The 21,855-nt window shown below is 33.0% G+C and overlaps 2 protein-coding genes and 1 long non-coding RNA gene across 3 annotated transcripts in view; 1 reads left to right on the top strand and 2 right to left on the bottom strand.

The window, feature by feature from the left end:
* Nucleotides 1-21,855, bottom strand: part of LOC143914647 (uncharacterized) — a 403,002-nt gene that overhangs the window by 36,756 nt on the left and 344,391 nt on the right. The window lies entirely within an intron of this gene.
* LOC143914639 (copper homeostasis protein cutC homolog) lies at nt 86-1,861 on the top strand. Its single transcript, XM_077434928.1, has 3 exons — nt 86-153; nt 244-385; nt 874-1,861. The coding sequence occupies exons 1-3, from the start codon at nt 137-139 to the stop codon at nt 1,474-1,476; spliced, it is 762 nt and encodes a 253-aa protein (XP_077291054.1). The 5' UTR covers nt 86-136; the 3' UTR covers nt 1,477-1,861.
* Nucleotides 1,478-21,825, bottom strand: LOC143914627 (uncharacterized). Its single transcript, XM_077434907.1, has 7 exons — nt 21,751-21,825; nt 4,073-4,589; nt 3,815-3,999; nt 2,838-2,944; nt 2,583-2,761; nt 2,398-2,510; nt 1,478-2,309 (listed from the first exon to the last, which is right to left on the bottom strand). Exons 2-7 carry the CDS (start codon nt 4,575-4,577, stop codon nt 2,085-2,087), a joined length of 1,314 nt encoding a protein of 437 aa, XP_077291033.1. The 5' UTR covers nt 4,578-4,589; nt 21,751-21,825; the 3' UTR covers nt 1,478-2,084.

Below are 21,855 nucleotides of genomic sequence, written 5' to 3'. Positions count from 1 at the left end.
TAAAACATGAAGATTGAAAAAGTTTTCATAAATGTAAAACACGAATGTTGATTCAAATGTAGTAGTTGGTAGTGCTGAATAAAACATTTGTTTACTTTTTAAACGTCAAACTTATCGTTGACGTGTCCATTTAGCAATGGCTGCGAAAGTAAAGTAAATACAAACTCATTTATAATGATTCATAAAAACATAAACTTATGTTAAAAAAACATTTAAAACTTTATGTGTAACTGTATTTTTCAGATTATTAGAAGTCTGCATAGATAATTTAGAATCTGCAATTAAAGCAGTATCAGGTGGCGCTAAGCGTTTAGAAGTATGTAGTTCTTTATCTGAAGGTGGCTTAACGCCTTCTCCCGGACTAGTTCTAACTATAAAAGAACAGGTAAGCAAATTGTACAAACTTTGTATGTAACATTATTATTAAAAAAATGGGTGTACCTCACGGGCCCGAAAGTGAAACGCCCGAAAACGCAAATATCGGAAGGCAAAGATCGAAAATCGAAAGATCTTAAGTCGAAAGATAAAAAAAAATGGTGCATGGTAAACGGTACATACTCACTTAATTTGCGTGAGCAGGATACAACAGGAACAAGAGGAACAGGCTTTTCCTCCCGTATTCTGCGCGCGCACATTAATACGGGAGGAAAAGCCTGTTCCTCTTGTTCCTGTTGTATCCTGCTCACGCAAATTAAGTGAGTATGTACCGTTTACCATGCACCATTTTTTTTTATCTTTCGACTTAAGATCTTTCGATTTTCGATCTTTGCCTTCCGATATTTGCGTTTTCGGGCGTTTCACTTTCGGGCCCGTGAGGGAGACCGTAAAAAAATATATATATAAGCTGATGTAATTTATTTTTAATCATTACAGATTGTGAATTTGCAAATTTATGTTATGATACGATGTAGGAGTGGATCAGATTTTTGCTACAATAATTACGATATGGACGTAATGCTGGCCGATGTAAAATTATTCAAAACACTCGGTGTGAATGGTTTCGTTTTTGGCGCATTAAATAGTGATGGGAAGATAAATGAATCGCATTGCAAAAAAATCACATCAGCCGCCTTTCCGTTACCGGTGACATTTCATCGGGCGTTTGATGTTTGTACAGAGCCTTCGGAAGTGGCTTTAGAAACGGTTATCAATTTAGGCTTCGAACGTATATTGACCAGTGGAAAACAGCAGTATACACACACTGATGAAGCGTGTGAATTGATTAAAAACTTAATTTTGAAAAGTACAGACAGAATAGTAATAATGCCAGGTAGCGGAGTGAACGAAAATAATATACAAAAGATATTAGATACTGGTGCTTTTGAGGTACATGCCTCTTGTCTTGTCAAAGAAAATAAAATGATCAAAGGTAATGTGATAAGTATGGGTAAAGATGCAATGGATGATAGCTATATTTTGGATCAAAACAAAGTGGAGAAAATTGTATCAGTGTTAAATAAATCAAAAACGATTTGATAATATTTTCACATATATATGTATTTTTTCAGTGTATTATTTCTAGGGAATTTATTTTTCAAATTCAAAGCTCCAATGTATGTATATTTTATTTAAAAAAGTGATATCACAAATTTTAGAATTTCATATATGAACAATTTATTGATATGAGATGATTGATAATATTTTGTAAATCATTCTGACATTTTAAGCTATTTTATATTTATACATTTTTTTATTTATTTTAATGAAAAATGTCTTCATTACCAAGCCAAATAATAACATAAAATGGTCTGGGAATTTTTCTGTAAGAAAAAATATATTGTACTGCTTTATAAGGCATTGCTATAACATCGCATTATTTTTTTAAATTTTAAGCAATAAACTATTTTAAACGTTACATAAATTTGGTGTTTTTACTCAATATCATATTTAATTTTTAATACATATATGTTTGTAATATTAACACTTAACAATTAAGTTACGACTATAAATCTATGGATGGAAATTTTTCATATGTCTACTGTTTATTATTATTTTATTTTATCGAGTGACTTTATACATATTTAATACATACATTAGAATCACAAATATTGCTTTGGGTGACATTATAATAAATATTATACATTTTATACTATAACGGAATGACGATTTGATTTATTGTTCGGTGTGTAGCGTTCGAGATGAGCGGGATCAGTATTAAGTGCACTGTAATCTACCGGGAAAGGCTCTTTAGAAAGCGGACCCTTCGGGGGTACCAGTATCCATTGTCCTGGACCGTTTGGATTCTTCCCACACAACCAATTACTGTAGCATCGTTTATACGTGTCAAAATCTAACAGCAAGTGATTATTCTGCAAACGAATATATTAACATAATCAATACATATTGTATATTATTATAAGTATAGTATATTTAGTTATGCCTTTCATAGATACTCACACTAGTCAAATGTCGATAAGCTGTGCTTATAATTTCGTCGCATCGATTTGAACTCAATCCAACAATGGACATATAAAATTCTTTCATTTCCTCTTGACTTATATGTCCTGAACCTATTTTTTTATAAATAAATCATGATTCTTGTCTGATAAAGAAATGAAATGAATTGTTATTTTTATACAAACCACTTTTGTTAATCACTCCGAATAATATTTTGCATAAATATTGTAAAAATAGGGGTAGTTTGTGAAACCGACTGCATGGTGGTAACAATATAGCCCAACGTGCTAACCAATTTTCGCAGTCGACTGTATTCATCGGTAGTTCGGCTGTTAATCTCCTCCAATACATTTTATCCCTATATCTAAAAATATATATTTAAATTTAAAAAATAATTATTTAAAATTGAATAAACGTTTTCTATTAACATTTTGTATTACCGAGATGGTAGTGGATCAATAAAATTTTCAACAAATTCGCTTTTAACTTCTAATAGAATATGAAATTCGGGAGAATTCATTGACCAATCAGCAAAATGAGCGAGTTTCTATAGTAAAACGATTAAATTTATAATATATTAAACATCATTTTAAATATATCAGTTGAACATAAATGTATATTTACCGTCTACATCAGTGCTTCCCAAATTGGGGGTCGCGACTCCCTGGGGGGCCGTAGGATTTCTTGCGGGGGCCGCGAAAATATTCAATAGAAAGTACAAATATTCATTTATGAATATTTTTCCACATTACATATTTAGGGAATGTATATATTTAAGGAAATATTTCCCAAACTTGAATGAGGATGACAGGAACAATTGGATAAGAACACCATTTGCCAAGTCCTTAAAATATGATCATATTACGTGGACAGCCCAAGAAGAGTTGATCGATATCAGATAGTAAAAGTATTTCAGAATTTTGGTTAAGGTGACAGCAAGAATATCCTGCTATTGGAAAAGAAGCCCTGGTAACTCTTATTCCTTTCGCGACTGCGTACCTATGCGAAACAGCATTTTCGTCATTACTTATTTTAAAAAATAAGCAAAGGTCATGCCTTTCCACGGAGACTTTGAAAGATGATTTGCGAGTTAGCATTTCTGACATTGAACCCGATATCGATTTGTTATGTAAAAACATGCGACCTCATCTATCGCATTAAATTGTTTCATGTGTGTATAGTTTTTATTTAAAAAAATATGTTTTTAAGCAAGTTCCTATAATTTTGTGCTGAATATAAATTGGTGTATTATAATTGTAATAATTACTGCCAAATAAACCTTTCAACCAGAAAAAAAATATTTTTAGGGGCTGGGAATTAATTCTTTCAGATTTAGGGGGTCGTGACATGAAAGTAATTGGGAAGCACTGGTCTACGTAATATACTATAAATATAAATAAATTCGAAAGATAATTACTTCACAGAAATGTTCAAAATCTTGTTCAGTCACCAAGTCGTCACGATCCATGTCTAAGATTTCTGTAAAGAACAAACTCAACTTTTCAGCTTGTAGTTGGAATAAGACCTGAGGCGGTTCGTCGTCTTCTTCGTGCTCAACATCTCCATCACCACCGTCTATGCTGTATCTGTTTACCCAAGTTGCTGTAATCAGAAACGATTAGATATACTAAATATTTAACCTAAAATCTTTTCATTGGTCATACGTTAAACTTACTCCAAACGTGCACGCTCCAACCGTGTCCTTTGGACTGATCTTTTTCATCGATTGAATGACTGTCTTCGTCCTCTGTGTGATGCCCTTCTGATTCTGGCAACGTTCTCCATCTCTTCAATAGTTCTTTCGTTCTATCCTTGGTCTTGTCGCAAGCTTGACGCCAATTAGTAAAGTACTTTCGGTGTACTTTAGGGGAATTGATGCTGCTGCGCGAGTCATGCCTTTCGATATTGACTTTATGGATGTCAGTTGTTTTGTGAGATTTGTTTTCTTTTTTATCTGGGCTGCTATCAGGACGCTCATGTCCGTGGGATGGCGAGACGACAAATTTAACATCTTTCTCCGACTTGATACTATTTGATTTAACAACAGGAATTGTACTCGTTACGGGTTCGTCACTTTTTGATGGGCGCACTTGACTTATCGATCCTGGATGCAGTTCTTTTGGACTTTGTTCTGTCGTTATCTTTTGCTTTTCTTTTAGATTATTTTCTATACCGTCCATGTCATCTAAAATCTAAAATAATTTATTTTAATTAATAATATATTTTTTTAACCAGAGACTCATTAGAAAACCAAATAATTCAGAAATAACGTGAACTTAATCTATAAACTGTCCTATCCCGCTATGTAGGATTGAACGAACAATAATTGTTAGCCTTCCACGTATTAACTTTTCAATGAATAAAGTAATAAATTATACTCGTAAAGGTGGCGCAAAATATAATAGTCCCGACATAAAATAGTGTTACGTACAACGCCGAGTAGTTGCAATTGGATTAGGCCGAGTAGCATCCCAGAGACTGTGTGGCCGTTATAATTGGTTTCAAGGATTATCTCTAGACTCGTTAGTGCATGTAGGCTAAACAATGGCCACCGAAGTGGCCGCTGTTGGTCCTTTCGCAGAAGTGACCGATACCGTGGGACTAGGTGTCGTGGGAATACATATCCGGGTACATGCCTAAACAATAGGGAAGTAACCGGACGTTGAAGATGCCTTGAGCGACCGACCCGTTATAAGGCGGTACTTAGGCGATATCAAGACATTCTGGACGAGCACTGCCAGTGCGTGTATCTCCTTAATCATCAATAAATGCTGTGACACGACTTTGGCCTTTTACTTGAATCCTCCACCCACCCCTACGCAACAATAGTTAAAAACAAAACGGTGAGCAAACGCAAACCGCGAAGAAGAAAGATTTCCTAAGTTAGAAACTTGTGTTAATGGTGTATAAGAAATACTATCTCAATCTCAAAGTTAAAAGATATCACCGAAGAAGAAGAAGAATATGTGCTTATCCTTAGAATCTAAAATAAAAAAAATATATTTTCCCAAATCATTTCCTATGTAATCCACAATCTTTCATGTTTTCTCAAGAAAGACTGATCGCCAGTACAATGAGGTACATATAACTGTTACTATATACTAGCTGAACCCCGGCATGTGTTGCAATGCCATAATAACGGATGCAATTACCGTTCCCGTTCTCGTTCCCGTTGTCGTTCTCAATCTCGTTCCTGTTTCCATCTGTCGGAAAAACGTAGGCACCGAACACATTTGAAATTATTGCATTGCAATGACATTCATTCCCGTTTTTCCCGTTTTTTTTTTTCACAGTAATCTTCCCGGACATGCATACAACAAATCCTGAAAGTTCCATCGTAATCGGTTCAGTGGTTTTGGAGCCTATTCGAGACACACATTTTTTATATATATATATATATATATAGATAATTGTATGGATTTAATTTTCGTTGTACTCGATCTGATTGAAATATATTTATTTTGGTAGTTATTTTAAAATAAACTAGACAGGCCAAGGGCATATATAAACGCTCGATACCACAATAGCCAACTCTTATTGGTCAATTCGTTTCACTATTTCGGCTTGGACCAATAGAAAAGCTGCATTCGGGTGACGGTCGCGTGTCCAACTTCTTTAAATGAACTACAGTCGTACAAAAATGAAAGTAAAATTTGAAAATTATATAATGTTGGGAAATGTACATTCAAACCAAAAAAGGGACGCGTTTGAATGTAAGTGCTTAAGTGAAACATAAATCAGAAACCGAAATAAAACCAACCCCAACGTAAAAGTGGAAAAGGACGACTGGCCATAAAAGTTTCCATTTTATTATTAAATCGATATTTTGACCCAGTTGTGTGCTTTCAGAATATGCAGTGGTGTTTAATATCGACGAAAAATACAAATGTATCTGTAGATGCTACGCAGCGCATCCGAAGTTTACCTAAATTATGTAGTAGTATTTTTTAGGGTACCTGTTTATCAGGGTGACCACTAGTTCACACGCGAGATTGTGTGAAAATTTACTTTTTGTTAAATTTTTGCATCATTTGAAAAAATACAAAACAATTCATTTTCTGCCTAGTAAAGTAGTTTTTATCGTTTGAAATAGATTTTTTTCTCTGGGATTCTTCTATATTACATAAAATATCGGTACTACCACATAAGTGACGCTTTAAATTGATTTTTCTCTTTTCACCGCGGTGGGAACGGGAAATCAACGAAAAATACCCTCATCAAAGCATCCCACAGGGATGAAAAATGGCAGAAATTGAAAACACACATTAATACATTTACTATCTAAACAATATTAATATATTAAGTTATCTACTGAGAAAACATACACATTTGTGTAACTTTAAAAGAATACCCACTATTTAAGATTTTTAAGCAGAAAAATAACACAAAAACAAAAAAACTCTGAAGGGATAGAATTTTTTTCCAGACTGCTTGAAGATGAAGCACCTATTGAATTATTTTTTATATTCCGCACATATACATACTTACATATATGTATATGTCACAAGATTAATGAAAAAATGAACCCATGCGATATTTTATTTATTTATTTAAATTGGCACACATACAGAATAATATATAAATAAGACAGTATGGTGATACAAAAAAAAAATAATAAATACAAAATAAAATATAATATTCCATGTACAGTGAGCACCACATGGTATCATACAAATATGTAATTCGACTAAGAGATTCCAAAAGTTCCTTATTCTCATCTTCTAAACTCTCGGAATGCGCAACCCTATCGCGATACCTCATTTGCCAACCCCCCCTCACCTCACCCACGCAACATCACTGCTTCTTAATTAAATAAACCATATACATATGCATACGAATATATGTATTTGTGTAAGTTAAAATAAAAATGAATCCCCATTATTCTTTGGATTATTATAAACTAGTGACATGTGTGCACATAATTGTACACTCAGTAAAATATCACAATTTGGATCAACGGAATTAATAATTTTAAATTTAATTAATATTTTAAAAAAAATAAAATTGTATTTATAATTTATTCTTGTTTTTGTCGGCCGATCATGTGAACGAAGTGATATGCCGCGTCTCTTTCCACGATATACAATTCCAAGGGGAAAAAAAGAGACGGAGCATGATTATAATGAATTGCTATTGTTTTTTTTATGATTATGTATAAATGTATTATTGTCTGTGTATATACATATGTTTATATTTATTTTTCTTTCTCTCTTTTCTTTTATAAGACATTCCCTTCTTTGTTGTTTTTTTATAATTTGTAATTATTATTATTATTATTATAATTAGTTGTTTATGTATACATACATACATATATGTTTTGTTTTTGTTATGTCTAATTTATTTAGTTATTATTTTGTTTCTTTTTTTTCTGTTATATTTTTGACCATTGTGGCGCATTAGGAATTCCTGTAATGCTACAATGGTCCAAACTTTAAATAAATAAATGAGTGAGTACTTCGTAAACACCCACCAAGCTCCATCTCTTTCCAAGGTGAGAAAGAGAGACGGAGCATGTAAACAAACATTCACACGCACTCCACACGAATGCACCGAATAGAAAATTATTATATACGATGGATATTGCGCACGCAAGATGGCAACAAATATCAATAACGGAAAAAGTAAAAAAAAATGTTTTATAAAAAAACAATAAATTATTAAACATAAAATTACTGATTTGGACCATAAATATGACATTAAAATTTGACTACACAGTTGAAATCAGAGTATTGAAATTTTTTGTACATATGTACACAGTGCCGTAACAACGCATTGGAAACGGAGCGGTTGCCAAGGGCGCCAAAAATATTGCTACGACTTATGTATGTATGTACATACAGGTTAGTTAAAGCTAAAAAATATATATCTGTTAACTTTTGATTTTAATGTGACTTTTTTTCTGACGCGGTCGATTAAATTTGGAACAACAATCGTAAATGCTGACCCCCGAACATAATAATATTTTATTTTGTGTTGTGTTAATTCGAGTCACGAAATTATGTATGAAACAATTGTTTTGTTTGAAAAAAAATTCAGCCGAAATTTGATAACAAACTAAGTTGTTTTAATTACAAGAGAACAAAGCCGAACAACTCCCATTCATAAGTTTTACTTTATCTATTCCCCAAGTAAAACAAAGTATTTTTTTGTCAGATTTGATATAAAAATAAAAGTTTTGTACTCAATATTTTAAGTCACGGTTTTATAATATTAAGGCTTTCAAGATAACTCGAGCACAATAAGTCCAATCATATTGAATTTTCGTATTAGTAATTTAAACAAATGCTAATCTTTGCATTGAAAATTTATTTGATTTTTAAATGCTTTTTATTATTACATCTTATATACATATATTTAATAGCTACTGATCTACTGATCATTTTCTATTTTACAATGTTAAATTAATTTTGTTAGTAATCATAGTATTATATTATTATAATGTTAATATGTATGTACAGCGTAATAGGAAAAAGAGCTCGAAAACCTATTTACAATTCTTATAAATGCTCATAATACATCTAATACATAATATTAATTAAAGACTCTCTAAAGTCCATGACCTAAAGCAGACTGTGTTTAGGTAATCTGTTTAGGTAATACCTGAAGGGTATAGACATTTTGTTGTAATCACCGAGACTCTTCACAAGTGTGTTAGTATGGTTATTAGTGATTCTATCTTTGGTTAGTTTGTTAGTAATGTCTGTAACAAACGGAATATTATATATGGCATGCAGTTTTTTCAAATTAGTATATATGGGTATATTATAAATCATTTTTAGGGATTTATTTTGCATTACTTGGAGCTTGGAAAGGTTAGTGTTCGAGGCGTTATTCCATACAGGTGAAGCATAGGTTAATAATGGTAATATGAGCGCGCGATATAATTTTATTTTATTTTGAGTTGATAAAAAACTAAGGCGATTAAATATTGGATATATTGAAGATATACCCCGCTTCCCCTTGCATTTCCCTCCCTCAATGTGAGGTGCCTATCTCATTCTTTTATCGAACGTTCCTCCTAAATATTTTATTACTGACTGCCATGACATTATTTAAAAAATTTCGGCTGGCCGGAAATGGTACCCACCCTTATAGTTTTCTTCTGTTTAATTTTAATTATGACAATTGTATACTTACGCGTCATAATTAATACATCAAAGTCTACACGATCGATTAGTACGATATGAGAATTGTGAATGAATTTTAGACGGTTTGGGCAGGCGTGACCCGGTTTAGTGGTACATATCTATTGCCAAAGTAAGCGACGTTGGTTGCGGCAGTGGGTGGATGGGTGACCGGATACACTGCGGACTTTTCACCCCCGCTTTTCCCCTTCATTTGTCTTGCATGTCGTTTCTAATTTGCCAAACGGACGCTATAAAATTGATCTAGGACTAAATCCCTAGCCTATGTAGATCGATCGCCGGAAATAAACTAAGATTCCTGCCGCACTGTTACACTTCGAAACCCTATACTATTTCATTATATATTTTCTTGTTCAGTAATTAATTTGAAGATTGTCGGATTGGATTTCGGGCCTGGCGTTATATATAAATCGTAATTTATCGTTTGTAAGTTACAACGCGTGTGGTACAACGATATTCGAATGTGTAGTTACGACTCCTAATCGTAACAAATTACGTTTCGTTGCCTGAAAACCGCTATTTATCAAACACGAGGCGCGAAAGCGGTTTCCCAAATGTGCGCTCTCGCAAATTAACTCAATATTCAGTTTCGTTTGTTACTTATTTCGAGAATATACCTACATATACATACATACATATATAGTCGGGGTTTAAATTTTCTCGCTCACAGTCAATTTATTTTAAATGTACTGTACTACGGCCCATTTATACTCCCCTCACGATAGAAGGTTGTATGCATATTACCGTATATGTACATATATATATATATATATATATATATATATATATATATATATATATATATATATATATATATATATATATATATATATATATATATATATATTTATATATATATATATATATATATATATATATATATATATATATATATATATATATATATATATATATTTATATATATATATATATATATATATACTCCTATAACATGTAGACTGACAATAATTGTCTAATGAATTATTTATTCGACCAATAAAAGCACACGCACTTTACTCCCCAACACTAAACTATTGTGTGTTGGGGAGTAATAGTTTACTCTCACAATCGTGCTGTCTTACGTGTGCTATCCGTACTTTAAACGTCACTTTATTTCAAATAAAATATGTATGTAGTGGGTTTGGTGCAAGCGCTCGACAATCACCAGACAGACTGAACGACAGATAAACTGGATGGCAGCTTTAAACGCAATTCTCGTCTTCTCGAATGATAGATTGCACATCAGATGACGAGTAACCTTTCGATGTGCACATATGCAATTATTAAAATGGCAATTATTAAAATTGAGTTGGATCTTTCTGGCGAGTTTAATAAGGCAAGATTCGGAACTTATCGAATGGATTCGGAACTGTCTGGTGATTGTCGAGCGCTTGCACCGCACCGGTATGTAATATACCATACCATAAATTAATGAGAATGAGATGGGCCCCTCGCGTTGAGGCGGCGATATATAAAGCGATACGTGCTATATCCTCAATATACCCCGTATTTAATCACCATTGTCGATTCAAAATAAAGTAAAATTATATCGTGCTCATATTATCTACATATACTGCATCTGTATGGAATAATGTCTCCAATACTAGCCATTCCAAACTCTAAATTATCCAAAACAAATACTTAATAATAATTTATAACACGTCCATGAAAAAACTACAAACCCGAAATAACATTTCGTTAAGATATTACCAAAAAAAACTAACCAGCAAATTTTATGACTGATAGCCATAGCAATAAACTTGTGGAAAGTCTTGGTGATTACAACAAGATGCCTATACCCTTCAAGTATAAATAAAGATTACCTAAGCACAACATGTTTTATACGGGATGACACGATGCGAGTGCACTCGGACTGAGTCCGCCAATTAGGTCAATCAGACGTTATTTGGGCATTGCCACGTTATGAGTAACGTTCGAGTGATCAAATTAGTGAAAACGGTCTGAGTGCACTCGTATCCTCTCAAACCAGTATTAGATCGTCGACTTTAAAGAGTCTTTAGTTTAAATATTATGCATCGAATGTACATATTATGAACATTTACAAGAATTTATCATAAATAGGTTTTTGAGCTTTTTTCTTATTTGCTGTTCACTAACTTTATTATAAGATAATCATACATATATGTATGTATATATTAACAAAAAAAATGTAAAATATAGAATGATTACTAGATCAGAAACATTAATAACAAAAATTCTATTGATAACTCGATAAAATAAACGAATTTTTGTTATTAATCCACAAGAATAGTCGAAATATGATTTTTCTAAGTGGAATTTTATTTAATTCTCATATAAAGATAATTTAATATATTATCCCCTATTAATTAAATTCAGATTCGTGTAAATACGAGTAAATACTAGTACGAGCTTTTTTTCTCACAATTTTACCGATTTAAAATTCAGCACACTTCCAACTAACCCTTTTAAACGAAAACAAAAAATAGTGTGATCATAACACTATCCCAATAAACATGTTTCAATAGAAAAAACTCAATATAAAATAGTATTAACAGTGGGAAAAAATCCCAAGTGAAAATACGTACTTTTAACTTTTGATTTGAACTGGACGACTACTTAGAGAGATTTGAAAGCTGAAAAGTACTACAAATAAAAGATAAAATACCCGATTATAGATTCCAATATTCATTTTGAACAGAAAATTGATAGATTTTGAGACATCGACCAAACAACACCAAGATATAGAAAAATCGCGTGATTTAAAAAACACATATATCTCCGAATCTCGAGCCAATCAACATTTTTTATTACCAGATTCGTGTTTACTGGGCATAGATCTATAAGAAAAGTCACATCTCGTCTCTGAACCATTTTTCGTGTCGAACAGTGTTATCTGTGAAATTTTGAAGTACATACATATATCTTTTTCCGCATAATTGTACACAAAGGCAACACAATACATATTATTGACGAGCCAAGCTTCTAAAAGCTGTACTATATATGGGTCGTAAAAAATATACAAACATAATTAGTAAAATATGTGGATGGTGTTTAATTATAATTAAAAATATAATCTCGTACATTTCGCACCATGTGCCGCGTTTTCGCAAAAAAAGCACGCCCATAAATCTGACGATGCTAAAAATCTTTATCAAAATTAAAAACTCGTGCTCGGATAAGATCGGTCGCAAGTAAAGATCCATTGGTAACCACATACATATGTATACAAATTGTGAAAACGTGTTCAAGGGTTGCTACGTGATCCAGATCCGGATTGATATCAAATTGACGAAATTCTCTCTGGGAAAAGTTTGGCGAGCCACCGTTTTCACTTTAGTGTATACCTGGGGAGTAAAGTAAAGGCCTGCGGTCCGATATAAATAAAATGTGGGTCTTCGTTGGCTACCGGGAAATGGAAGTGGAAGCTTAATTTGGCGCCCGACATGTGCTTCGCCTCACAAATGGCACCATTTACCCCGGAAGTTGCACACTTGAGCGGTTTTCCTCGAACCTTATTCCAGATATTCTTTATAACCCAAATTCGCATAAACACAAACAAACTCTTGATTTTTCCCTTCTTTTTTTTTGGTGCCTATATACATATGTATATATTTTTTTTTGGAATTGAATTCTGGAATTTTGTCTTGAGTTTTATTGATAAGAATACTGATGTTGAAAAAAATTCAATACATTTTCGTTACGCTTACGGTCTATTTGCGAAGTGAAACTTTTTTCATTTGAACCATTTCAATCTTGAAAAGGTGGTTAGGAGAAACTTTCGCACTTTTTTCGGTAAAAGCGCTCGATCGAGGTAATGTTATTCAGACGCTTGAAAAAGTTTATGAAATCTGAGTGGAAAAGGTACTAAAGTTTACCTTTGGAAATTATTAGGGTGATTTTTTTACAGAACTTCATCCAGTTATAATTCAAAAAGTTTGTAATGTATGCGTATAAGGAGATAGGAGAGACTGTCAGACTACTTATAAAACGCTCGGTTGTATTAATCAGAGTCGTAATAAGCCAAATTTTCAAGTGTACTATATTTAAATGTACATTTTCCCACATAATGCATTTTAATTCCCATATATAAAAAAACAAAACAAAATTTATTCGGCTTTTGTAGCGATACACATGTGAATTCGTACTTATTTATAAGATTTTTAGAAAAATAAAATTATTTTACAAGACATGAATTTTCGTATGGTGCTTATTTCCAAAGATATTTGAAAAATCAACTGATGTATTTATTATATAACTAGTATTGTGCCCGATGACATATCATTGCACGGGTGTTGGCCTATTAAGTTATTAAATAATAAAAAATGTTTCGGTTCGATCTGCACGCGGTCAATTTTTTTTTAAATACCTATGTGCAAAAAGTAAAACTTTGAGATATTGAAAAAAAAAAGTTCTTCTGTCCATGCTGATGAATATAGCATATTTTTTTTAACGACCACAGTTCAACGTATAATGCTTACAAGTTAGAGTCACATATGTAGAAGACTTTTTATACGAAAATTTGATTAGTACTCTAGTAAACTAGTCATAATGGTCAAAATGTCGAAATCTCCAAAAACTGCACATAGCAGATATTGGTTTGACAACGACAATATATTTAATTGTTTAGTATGTTTAGTATGATATTAACAATATAAAACACCAATATAAAAATAAATTAATTAATTGAATAAATTCTCAATAAATGGCGGTAAATTCTCTGCTAAGAGGAAAAATTGGTAGCAAATCTATAATTTCGAAAGAGACTTTGTAACTATGTATGTATGTATGTACATATGTAAGGTTTGTTGGTAGCATCGAAAACGAAACAAAGTATCTATGACGACGATATCGACATCGCTAAATATTATATTTTTTCGATTCAAATAAATTTAAAAAAAAACAAATTAATGTTTACTATTAGATTGTTTTGCCACGTTTAAGCTGTTTATATTACAAATACCGAGCGAAGCCGAGTAAAAACACTAGTAGTATATATAGAAGTTTTTTCCTTTTTTATTATATCTTCGTATACGTTTTGGCAGTGGTTTAGCTGTGACGTACATATGTATGTCGAATCGAAACGACTATTATAGTATCTCAGACAGACAGACATACAGACAGACAGACATGCAGATAGACATGTATATTTGACATGCGTTATCTCAGACAGACAGACATACAGATAGACAAATATGTATATGTAATATCGCTTAAAAAAGTTTCGGAAAAAAATCGTATTTCATTTTTTTTGTTTCAAATTTTTATATCTAACATATTTGTTGATTTTATATTTTTATGCAGATTTTATAGCTTAATATTTCTTCTATAATATAATCTGAAAAGTGTAAGAACGTCTAATATAAATCGAGTCACAAAATTGTATGAAATAAATTTTCTATTAACAATTATAAACAATTGATTGGTCACAGATTATTATTGTCTACATTTTAAATATATAGATTTCTTATAATAATTACCTCTTATAAAAAGTGTCTAAACGTATTTATTTACACTAATTCAATTGCTTTTATCGTCAACTTGATAAATGATGGGGATTTAGTAGACGTGAGCCCCAAGATAGGCCTATTAAATAGAGCACAGCCCTTACTCTTATCTAAATTGCAACAGACTTCTACAATATTGAGAAAGGGACGGAATTATATGTATATGGTCTAGCTACTTGAGGATCACTGATACCCCATTTTTATATTCATATGTAAATGCCAGTACATATGTACATATGCTCGCATTCGAAACGTGGAACAGAATAGGTACGCAGTGAAAACACATGGATTTTCCCATAACGGCTTTCGCCTGAAATATCATGAACAAATCCACATCCCTTGCTTAATATAATATATGTATACATTAATGAAAAAAATCAATTCGCATGAAATATTTAAATTCCACAATTCGCCTAATATACAACATTTATTTACTTAGTTTGCATGATATTTACAATCGTACATGAATTCTAGCCCCAAGTTTACCTTAATCGATTAATTACACTGTTCGACACGAAAAATGGTTCAGAGACGAGATATGACTTTTCTTATAGATCTATGCCCAGTAAACACAAATCTGGTAATAAAAAATGTTGATTGGCTCGAGATTTGGAGATATATGTGTTTTTTAAATCACACGATTATTCTATATTTTGGTGTTGTTCGGTCGATGTCTCAAAATCTGTCTATTTCCTGTTCAAAATGAATATTGGAATCTATAATCAGGTATTTTATCTTTCATTTGTAGTACTTTTCAGCTTTCAAATCTCTCTAAGTAGTCGTCCAGTTCAAATCAAAAGTCAAACGTAGGTTTTTTCACCACTGTTAATACTATTTTATATTGAGTATTTTCTGTTGAAACATGTTTATTGGGATACTTTTGATTTGAACTGAACGACTACTTAGAGAGATTTGAAAGCTGAAAAGTACTACAAATAAAAGATAAAATACCCGACTATAGATTCCAAAATTCATTTTGAACATAAAATTGACAGATTTTGATACATCGACCGAACAACACCAAGATATACGTAGATAATCGCACGATTTAAAAAACACATATCTACGAATCTCGAGCCAATCGACATTTTTTATTACCAGATTCGTGTTCACTGGGCATAGATCTATAAGAAAAGTCATATCTCGTCTCTGAACCAAAAAAAAAGTCGTCATTTGTCGAACACTGTTATCAACCCTCATTATTTAATAGATAGTTTAACACAATAAATTCTATATATTTTTGAAAGATTGTATATTATTATTGGATGTAATTTTAAATGGGACACGTTGAAACCATTTTTTTACTGCAAATTGCCAAGAAAATAAGATACATAAATGTCAATTGATAGGTATCGCTAAGATTGGCAATTCAAGAGATGCTGCGCTCGCTGGCGCGAATGAAAAGAAGATACACAGAAACAAAAACAACTACGAATCAGAATTTGATAGGCGAACCTTTTTTTATCACTTGCATACTTCTTTCATTGACATTTCCCAGATTTCTCTTTTTTTCCTCTGTTGTTATTGAATGGCTAGCAGTGTTGACACAGCGTATTTTGGGATATGTCAAAAAAGTCCACGTTATGGTAGAAACTTCTAAGTAGATCACTTGCTACAATAGCATATTTTGCTTTGTGTCAAGAGCAAACTAGGCTACTGAAAAACCGGGAATTCCTCGACGTCAGAGAAGGCCAAAATTTCAATAATGTAATTTGAACGTATGTATGTAGGTCTGCAAAAACAGGTCCAACCAACTTTGCCTCTGTTGCACCATATTTTTGTCTTATTTTACAAGAAAGATTCATGAAATTATTATCATTTTAATATTTCTTATATGGGTTATATTTACGGTGACCATATTTTTTTTGGAGAAAATAAAGGAATATGAGCCGTTATAATTGAAAGTAGCGTAAGTCCACTTATCCGCCAACGATTCTCAAGCTATAATGGTAGATCTCAAATCAATATACATACTTATACTGTAAGGTTAAATTAGCTAATTCTGCAAAGATAATCTCGTAATATTATGTTTTTAGATATATGAGCCGTTATATTTTAGATATAAATCCACTTTTCTTCATTTCGAGAAATATCTCGCAAAACATTAAATATAATGTTGTGCGTTTAACAATATTTAAAAATACTGGTGGCCTGTAATACGTTTATTTTGCTTTTCCGAAATTTTGGACACATCGAATTAAAATAAGTTTTAATAATTTTTGAATTAAGTCAAACATAAATAGTGTTTTTGGAACTGAAAATTGGACTTGCGCCACTTTCAAATATAACGGCTCATATAAAGAATCGTTTTGTAATTTAAAAAAATGCTTTATACGTTTATAAAATATTAGCATTCAAGTTTAGAATTTTAAACAATCAGATACACATTGTTGAAGTTTCAATGACATTAATTTTGATATTTTTCACGAGAATGATCTTTTTTAATAACCGAGATTCGTACTTTTAAAAATAAAAATAAATGTATACAGCATATTTCGAAATTGCATTTGCTATAAATGCATGCTTCTAATGTGTCTATTTTTAATTGGTCCACATATTGTTCACTAATGAAAATATTCGTTCAATAAGAGCATTAGAAATAGGAAAACATACGGAAAATTCAACGATTTTTTTAATTAACATTTTTTATCTATGAAATATTCAAAAATTTCAACCCACTGATGTTGGCAGGGTTTGTCATTTCGTCGTCATTCTTTGATCTTCTATCTCTCTAACATTTCTATGGCAGAAACAAAACCTATTTTTTAAGCTTCGCGATAGGATCGTCCTAGTGAAACAGCGATAGTCGACTTTACAAAAAAATAAAGGACAATTTTAAATAATAAATAAACCTAAAGGACTAAACTTAAATAAAGGACGTACGGTTAGCGTAGTTAGTTATATTGGATACTAATTTCTTTCAGATTGATCCAGCCCACAAACTGTTTTTTTCTTGATAAATACTCTTAAGTTTGGGACACAAAAACTGTCGAGTATCAAAAATAAGTGTTCTTACGAAGACAGTTAATGATTTTCAACCGTTGCTAATACAAACAAAAACCTTGGAAACCGACCCTCAAGAAAACAACAAAGTGTAAACTCGGCTTTGTCGAAACTACATAGTTTTCAAAGTCTGTATCAATAGTAAACAACTGGAAACTATCCAACTTGCAGTCAGTTGTATTGCATTTAGAGGGTAATTCAAGTTGTATAGTCAACTTAACGTATGTACCTACATACATATTATATAAACAACACGAAAATTCTCAAGATTTTTTTCACAATCACGATATCGCTTCGTTATGGTAAGCATTTTCGTTTCGTATAAAAATAACAGGGCTAACTACAATCGATAGTGTTTTAGTGGCACGCAATGTTTTGTCACTTCTCGGAGAAAATGGCCACAGTGTGGCCATACTTATTGATCTCTCTAGTGTTGTGTTTCAGCTGAAAGCGCACCGCCAGCCCAAACCAAAATAACGATAAATTCCAATAGCGATATCATTAGTTCTCGCTGGAAAAATATACTACGGGAATTCCGGCTATTTCAACAACAACAAAAAAAAAACAAGGCTATTTGAGGCTATTAGAACAGTACTATAGAACAGTACAGTACGAGAAACTATATTAAATATTTTTCGTATGGAAATAACCACATTTCAACTTTTTTGCAATATGAAGCAGGTGAAGAGATCTTCGTCTCGACCGCCAGTTCTTTTTATTTTCCTTACTTTTCATATTTTTCATCTGGCTTTTCACGTACCCACGAGGAAAGTGCACTTATGCGACGGCACATCTCCAAAGTAGACTTCAAAATAACGACACCACTAAAGCTATTATGATAAAAGAACGTGGCTGTATTATGAAAAATATATTCCAAACGTTCCTTCTCCATGATTCCATTTGTCATTCTTTGAAAAAAAAAAATTGAATTACTTTCTAAGTATAAGTATAGCACACGTTTCTTTAGAATGCATACACATTTTCATGAAAGCTTTCTCAATTTCTGGTACTATTATACAAATATGTACACGTGTTAGCGGCGGTACATAATCTTGTTTAGTTCGTTCCCTTTAAGAATCAGCACAAAAGTTTCTCAAACCCTTTAAAAGTAGAAAAAACCATTTTTAAATCATATTTACAGATTTATACCGGGTTGACACGGGCCTAATCGCTTGTACGTTACTCGTAACGTGGCAGTAGGTGATCACAGCGTTTTCGAACGCTAACATCCGAGCCGAGTAAGGGCCGGGCCGCACCGTGCGACTTGCGAGCGACTTGGTTGAGGGCGACCAAACCAATGCATGCAGGTAGATGGGACATGCTACACCCGTCAACTTGTTTGTCGCACACATTTCCATACATTTTTTCGTGTCGCGCAACTAGTCGGCCGACAAAGTTGCACGGTGCGGCCCGGTCCTAAGGGCGAAAACACACATAGTGGTATGGGACGTAATGTGTCCTTGGCTTGGAATGAATATTTTTGGGAGGTCGCACGTTTTTGCATATCCACGTGCAACCGAAAAGTTTCTCCTATATTTCTTCAAATATGGGATTCACCGTTATCGATCACTGTCAAGCAAGGATACAATACAATGATAAAATTTCACCGAAAATACTCCAGGGTGTGATTTTTAGGACTGTATACCTTGTATATGTGCTAGGGGTGCTATGTTTTTCTCACATGTTTGTAAGTATGTAAAAAAAACACGTCCCACGTCCTACTCTGTGTTTTCGCCCTAAGTCCGACCGCGCTCATCGTTTACGAGTGTATCCGTGGGTGATCGTCACCGCACCGACAGTCAAAAAATCGAAAATGTTTTTTTAACATGCATACATATGAAAAACGGTTAGTATATATTTATATCAGTGGCGTGCGGTAAAACTCTCTCTCCCCCCGTCGTACATGCTCACTTAATTTGCGCAAGTAGGATACAGGAGGAACAGGCTTTTCCTCCCGTATCCTGCGCGTGCACATTAAACAAGGCTGTATGACAAAAAGAGAGATAATTTCACCGCATGCCACTGATATATATTATATATACATAGTACCGTTTACCATGCACCCTTTTTTATCTTTCGACTTACATAAGATCTTTCGATTTCCGATCTTTTGACTTTCGGTGCGGTGAGGTAGACCCTGTATCGGTATACGAGTGGTGTTCAGTGGCGGCTCGAGAGAATTCCTAGTGTAGTAGCTCGTTAACTATGTATACCGGTGACCAAATGCAAATAAAAATAGCATGCATATGTACTATACTAGGAGGGCTGCAGCCGCAACCCATTTGGACGGCAAAAATAGCATACATATTTACTATATTGGGAGTTCCGCAGCTCATATAGACTTGCCGCTCATATAGGCTTGTAAAAAATGATCAGGACCAGAGACAATACGGTTTGTGGAGCTGTATGAGATTCAGAAAGTCCCATAGAAAGTAAATACTAGACAACTTTCGATACCCTCCAGTACCAGATACGCTATTTTGAAATTGTCCTGATTGCTACCGAGCACTCGGTTACACAGAAACGTATCAACCACGTTTCCGAATAAGTTAATATATGTAGCTAACTCAAACCGGGTGGATTCTACGCGAGTGCACCCGTATCGTGTCAACCCGGTATAAGGGTTAATTTATAGATCTAAAATTGGCAAACTGAAATTTTTTAAGGACTTGGAAAAATTATTTTTAAAAGCTTTAATTTATTTGGCATGTGATGTGCCGTTCGGCTGTCTTTCAGATGAGTCCCTTCTAATCGTCAAATCGATCTGAAATTTCGTATACTTACATATGTACATATTTTTGGTTCGGTGATTATATCCCAAGTGTGAATAGCTACCAGGATAACTGCCGCTACGAAAATCGCTCGCGCGGGTCTCCTGTCGCACAGGAAAATTTTCCTAAATATTGTTCAAAACTGCCTAAATCTCGTATAAAATAAAGCATTTGCTGAGCAATATTTGGGCAGTGTTCTGTAGGGAAATTTCCTGTGCGACAGATCTTCGTAGCGACGGTTTTCTTGGTAGCGATTCACATTTGGGATATAACTCGTTTACCATATTTTTTGGTTAAGATTTTTTAGTAAAATCATAGCCAATAAATATTATATTTTAGAACCATGAGAAAATATCGAATAATATTTTATATACGTTAACGTGTTTTTCATACAATTATCCTACAGAATATTATCAAATCGTAAGAAATTAAATTGAAATTATGTATTTATTAATACTTGTCTTGAATGTTCACAAATATGTGTGATTTTCCCCTATTAAATTCAATACCATTTGAAAGCCTCTGTGTGTTTCGAATGTAAACGAGACTTGACAACAAATTTGTATACGAATGAAAAAAAGACAATTTAAATGCATGCGACACGCAAATCAGCCGACTAGAATTATATAGAATACATGCATATATTATGTATGTAGTTCAACTTTCAGTTCATCTGGAAGCAATACAATATTATCTCAATTAAATACAAAATGAATATGTCGAATTTTCTGAGTTTTCCAGGTGCTACGTATTGATGAATAATTGAACGTAACAAAAACAAAACAAAGTTCTTTTAGTTTCAAATTACTTTAAATAACATTAAATGAATGAATTCGTTAATTACCTGTGTATAGTTTTAAACATACTTGAAACTAAGACGAGTGGGTGGAAAAGTCGAATCAATTTGGGGTAAGTAAGAAGATAAGTTATATAAAGAAAATGGATTACCTAGCGGTCAGCTGAGGTGCAGCATCGCAAAATAGGGGTGTCAGCGTCCGATCGCGACAGGGGCGAAGGCGCACTGCCGCCCCCACCTCCGTTCGCCCCCCGCGC

This window comes from Arctopsyche grandis, chromosome 7 (assembly GCF_051622035.1).
Source record: "Arctopsyche grandis isolate Sample6627 chromosome 7, ASM5162203v2, whole genome shotgun sequence".
Lineage (NCBI taxonomy): Eukaryota > Metazoa > Arthropoda > Insecta > Trichoptera > Hydropsychidae > Arctopsyche > Arctopsyche grandis.
Note: the sequence above shows the minus strand (reverse complement) of the source record. Positions and strands in the feature narration are given on the sequence as shown.